The 5,504-nt window shown below is 52.7% G+C and overlaps 1 protein-coding gene across 1 annotated transcript; it reads right to left on the bottom strand.

Annotated features, from left to right (window-relative positions):
* Positions 1-3,336: 3,336 nt before the first annotated feature.
* LOC124664628 (serine/arginine repetitive matrix protein 1-like) lies at positions 3,337-4,648 on the bottom strand. Its single transcript, XM_047202101.1, has one exon. The coding sequence runs from the start codon at positions 4,646-4,648 to the stop codon at positions 3,497-3,499; it is 1,152 nt and encodes a 383-aa protein (XP_047058057.1). The 3' UTR covers positions 3,337-3,496.
* Positions 4,649-5,504: the final 856 nt, after the last annotated feature.

The raw sequence follows: 5,504 nt of genomic DNA, 5'->3' as shown, positions 1-5,504 counted from the left end.
ACTGTTTATCACGCAAGTTGGAGTCTCTAATGAAATTGTGAAGCACACAACAAGCAATGATAATTTTCTTCTGTGTAACCAAGTCGAAATGAGGGATGCCTTTCAAAATGCGCCACTTCCTCCATACAAATGTCGCAAAAAAAACGAAGGTAGTGTGCATCCCAAATTGCCTTCTCCATGGAAACGGGGGACACAAGCTATAACACAGAAATAACTACAGATCACAAGCTATACAGCAGCAATATGGGCAGTCAATTTGGCCCTAACTTGGCATCAATTCATACTCATTCACAGTCCAGATCAATTCACAAATTGAAAACAACAAAAAATTTAACAAAGGGGCGGGGGGGGGCGGGGGCGGCCTGGAATTGTGCTCACCTGCGGCGGGACCTGGAGGCGATGGCGAGGACGGCGCGGTCCTGGGGAGGCGCGGCGGGCGGCGATGGGGACGGGCGGCGTGCGGCGACAGAGACGGGGACGGGCGGCGTGCGGCGACGGGGACGGGCGGCGTGCGGCGACGGGGACGGGGACGGGCGCGCATGCGGCGTGCCGGCGGACGGGGACGAGGGACGGGGACGGGCGGCGTGCGGCGACGGGGACGGGCGGCGTGCGGCGGCGATGGGGAGGCGCGGCGTGCGGCGTGCGGCGATGGGGAGGCGCGGCGTACGTCGTCGGCGTGCGGGGAGGCGCGGCGTCGGCGTCGGCGGCGGCGATAGGCGGCGGCGGCGTGCGGCGGCGGCGGCGATGGGCAGGGGCGACGTGCGGCGGCGGCTCGGGAACCCTACCTGGGCGCGGACGCGAGCAGAGGAAGACGGGAAAAAAGAACGGGGACGGGAGTCGCTCGGTTCGGGAAGCTCGGGAAGCACCTCAAAAGGTGCTTTTCCCCATCTGAAGGAAAGGGTGTGGCTTTTGGAAAAGCCCAACGCGAAGCCGAGCCCTTTGGCTCGTTTGGGCTGCTTTTTTTGGTGGAAAGCCTCTAAAAGCCACACCAAACAGGCCCTCAGATTCCCTGGCCGGATCACCCTAGCGCAGTTTTCATAGGTAAACACTATCTAACGGGGTCCGATGGGTAGCAAATTGTCGGACCATCCGTTGATCGGTGAAGCTACATAGTCGAAGGCCCACCTAGGAAACCGTTGTAGAATTAATAGCCCACGGACATGCGGCACGTCGAGAACGAGGGGGTCGACCATGAGAGAGACCACCCGCCGTCAATATCGTCTCAAATCAACGATTTGATTTGCATCAGATTTTTTCCATAATGGCACAGATGTGAGATGAGATTGTCCCATAATTAAGCGCATTGACCCCGCCTTGTCACCACGAGAGAACATCGCCCGCTTCCATCTCCTCCCCACATCGCCCAGCTCCGCTCCCCTCCCCTCCCGCCTCGCATCACCTAGCTCCGCTTCCACCGCCGCCCGGCGCCACTGCTCGCTGGAAGCTCCTTCGTTCCCACCACATCGCCCCATCTAGCTTACACCTCCACCTCACCTTCTCGTGTGTCGGCAGGCATGCCGCTCCACTGCGGAGAGATGTCGCTGGGGCAGGACTAACCGGCGGCCAGCCGAAGTAGGCGTGGAGGCGTCTCAGCCTAGCCGGCAACATCTTCGATCCGTCCGAAGCAGCAGATCGTTTGATGTTTCAACCGCTGACGACAGCCCTGTCGACCTCTCTGATGAAAACACGATTCGAGAGGAAGAATAGCAGCTGAACTAGGTCCCAATGTTTTCCATTTTACTGCATTTTTTAGGGCTTAAAATCAATGGGTTCATATGTGTCTATATTTTGCATCTGCTAGATTTTAGTTCGTTGTAGACACAGTAGCAATGTTCATAGTGCGGCTTCCATGTGTTCATAGTATGTGGCAATCTAGATCTCCAATCTCGGCATTATTGTCGAGCACCATGGCGGCGGCTTCCCATTAACTGTACCACACACAGGCAGCATCACCTACCAGGGCCATTACGGCGACGGGGCAACAAGCTTGCAACCAAATTCATCTTCTTGCCGTCACCCCTTCCCTTGCACTGCCTCCCCTCCTTGCTGACCTTGTTGTGGCTCGTCTCCCCCTCTGCTTGTAGTGGTGCTTCCGTGGCTGCACTGAATTAGATCAGTTGGACTGGAAGCAAACATCAATACAGCTTTGACATACATTTTGTTATACGGAAACCGTGGTGTGAACATGCTTCCTCCTTCCACTTTACATGTTTTCTACCAAGTAGATATTTGCTTCCCGCTAGCTAGCATTACAGTGCTTCATGGTAGCATATTTCCTTCACCACAGTAAAGATTTGCTTACTTGTCATATATTATGCTTATATTGTATTTAAATTTTACTTCATGCATGCCTACAATGCTCCTATGTTTATGGCATATTCTTTTGTTCTATAGCAGACAATCTCGGTCATGGACTTTTGCCACGTTTGGGTGGCCATGCTGCTGATCCCAGGACCGGTGAATTTTGCGGCACCAAGCGTCAACCGTGTTCGTGTGGTTTGATGATGTCGACCCTGTGGTGCATTCTTCCAGAAACGACTTTCAAGTGAAAGTGTGGTGCAGCCTCATCCGTCGAGGGCTATATGGCAAATCAAACCATGAGGATGCAGTCTACTGGAATCTGCATCAACTTAGTTTGGTTGTGCAGAAGCTGTAGAGCACTAACATGAACAATGAAGGAAGCAAGTAGCTAACAGTATCAATGTAAACATTTGTATTTTGTTCATAGAAGCAAACTTCAGTTACGTAGGAAGCAAAGTAAGGTAGCATTGGAAACAAAATGTGCTTCATAAGGAAGCAAACTTTTATGCATATTTCTGTTAAATTGAGGCAAAATTTATTCACATGGAAGCATATTCTTCATGATACGGAAACCCAAATGTTGTATGGAAGCACAATTATGATGTGTGTGAAAGAAACTTAATTTCATATGAAGCAGGAATGCATCACATTACAAACTTGATTTGTTTTGGATGCATCGGAAGCAAATTTGCATAACACTGGAAAAGGGATGTGTTTCCAAAGAAAGTAGGCTAAATAATGTGGGACGCATTTTTTTAGTAGAATATTTCGCTTCCATGGAATCAGCAATTAGTTTCCTAACGGGTGAAATTAAAAGTGACATGATTTACGGAAATGGTTAGCTGCTGATTTAGCGCAAATCCTGCCGTACGTAGTAACTACCTTGTACCTGAAATCACGGAAAGATCGGGCGCTGGGTGCCTGGGTATGGTTGGAAATCCTTCGGCCATGCTGCTTCTAATCCTACGGCCGAACGATGGTCCGATGGGAAGAAAATATCGGGAGCCGATCCCTAGCGCTGCCCGTTTTCATAGACTTATTTGGAGCGGTTTTTGCAGGTCTCACCGTGTCACAGTAATTTACATGGATGATAGGCTTGCATATTTATTTGGATATTTACATACTTATATCGAGGATATTCACATGATTTGGAGTACCATGATATCAAGGACTTCACATGCGCCACCGGTGGCCATCACTTCTTTCCAGCAGAGGCCGCTGCAACCTTGTCGCCGCCGGGGGCGTGCTTCTGCTTCTCCTTGCTGGCGGACTTGGCGGAGAGCTTGAGGTGCACGCCAGGGTCCCCGCCGTTGCAGGAACTCTGCAGCAGCAGCGAGTTGTTGATCACCTGCACGTTGCTGTTTATCAGCGCCGTCATCATCCCGGGCTTGCCGGCCGCCTTCTTCCCGTCGCTGCCGCTACCTCCGTCGAGCCGATAGCCATGACCGTGCCACTCGCCACCGTTCTTGCTCTTGCCGCCGCCCACGTTCATGGACGCGCCCTTGTTCTCCCCCGCCAGCGTGATCACGCTAGTCCCTGGCCCCGCCGCGTGCCCGGAGCCGGAGGCCTTGTGCACCATGTCGGCCACGCCCGCCTTGATCTCCCTGTGCAGCTTCCCGTGCTCGGCCTTGACCTCCTTGTGCTTGGCGTCCTCGCCGGCATGGTGCTTCTTCTCCTTGTCCTTTACCTCCTTCTCCTTCTTGGTTTCATCTTTCTTCTCTTTGTGATCCTTTTCTTTCTCCTTGTCTTTGCTTTTGTGCTCGTCCTTCTTATCCTCTTTCTCTTCCTTCTGATGATGCGGCTTGTGTTCTTTATCTACGGCCTTGCCGTGGCCACCGTGCGGCTTGATCTCAGAAGCAGCAGGCTGTTGCACTTGCGCGATGGGCTTCACCAGCGGGAGGACGACGGCGGCGTCCTTCTGCCTAGGAGAAGCCTCAGGAAAAGCCGGCAGAAGCAGAACTACCGGCTTAGCAGGCGGCTTGGCCGGTTCCGGCGCGGCAGCTCCGCTGACGTTGGAGTTGTTGGACGGAGGCGCCGGCTCTCTGATGGGCGCGAGCGGCGAGGATCGAGACGGCGACGGCCGGGACACCTGGCTCTGCGGAGGACAAGGAGGAGCGGCGCCTCTCGTCGCCGTGGTGGTGGTAGTCGGTTGCTGGCGGTTCTGAGACGGCGAAGGCCGCCGTGGAGAGGACGGCGCGGCGGCCGGCGATGGCGGGGACAGACGCCTGGACAGCTGCGGTCGGACCGGGGGGCGGGATGGGCGGGACGGTGGCGGCGGCTGCGGGACGCCGCTCCAGTACGGGAACCAGTACCGCGGCGGCTGCTGGCTCTGGTCGTCGTCCGCCATGGCCGGCGATGTCGACTGCACGCGCGGCGGTTGTTTACACTCTGAGGCAGCTCGGAGCGTGATCAAACGAAACAAGATTGCACCGGCGAGTTGGTGGATCGATCGATGGCAATGTGTGTTTGGTTGGTTTCACGGGGCTGCGACATGCTTGGATTTATAGGGGAGCAATTGCAGAGGTAGCACCAAAGCAGGGGAGGATCATCGGCGGGGACGGACATGGCATCTGATTCTGCGTGCACTCGATCGGGGGTTGCTTTCTACGCCAGGACGTGCACCTCGGCACGCCTTTGCTTTGCTTTGTTTGCCATGGCCGGTACACTTGGAATATCTCCTCCGGTTTCATTCGTCCCTTCCGTCTGCCAAGATCTGTGCTTGCTTTTCGCAGGGTTTTGGCAAATTGTGCAGTGCTACTTTGTTAGAGAGAAAAAAAAGATGGCGAAAATGCACTTCCGAGCTCATATGCTCCCGCTTCAATAAAAAAATACTAGCAAATAGCAAATAAAATCAAAAAAACTGAACTTTTTTTACAACGAGCATGAATGTGTTCTAACTAGAAGAAAAATTGTGGTGATAAACGACATATTTGGCGGTCTGTGAAAAATAACAAAATTGGTTATTGTTTGCAACAATCAGACATGTCTTTTTTGCACAGACCAATACATGTATCTTTTCTATGACATTTTTGACATGCTATTAGAAAACATGTTCATGTTCATTGTATTAAAAAGTTTGTATTATTTAAATTTTATTTTCTACTTTTTCCAAAAAAAAAATATTGGAGACGGAGCATATAAGTTCGAGAGCAAAAAAACCATGTCCAAAAGATGGGGTCTCCATAGATTGTTGGAATATTGGC

Source organism: Lolium rigidum, chromosome 6, assembly GCF_022539505.1.
Source record: "Lolium rigidum isolate FL_2022 chromosome 6, APGP_CSIRO_Lrig_0.1, whole genome shotgun sequence".
NCBI classification, from domain to species: domain Eukaryota; kingdom Viridiplantae; phylum Streptophyta; class Magnoliopsida; order Poales; family Poaceae; genus Lolium; species Lolium rigidum.
Note: the sequence above shows the minus strand (reverse complement) of the source record. Positions and strands in the feature narration are given on the sequence as shown.

Coding starts and splice junctions, on each gene's coding strand:
- LOC124664628 (XM_047202101.1), bottom strand. CDS start 4,648: ATGGCGGACGACGACCAGAGCCAGCAGCCGCCGCGGTACTGGTTCCCG.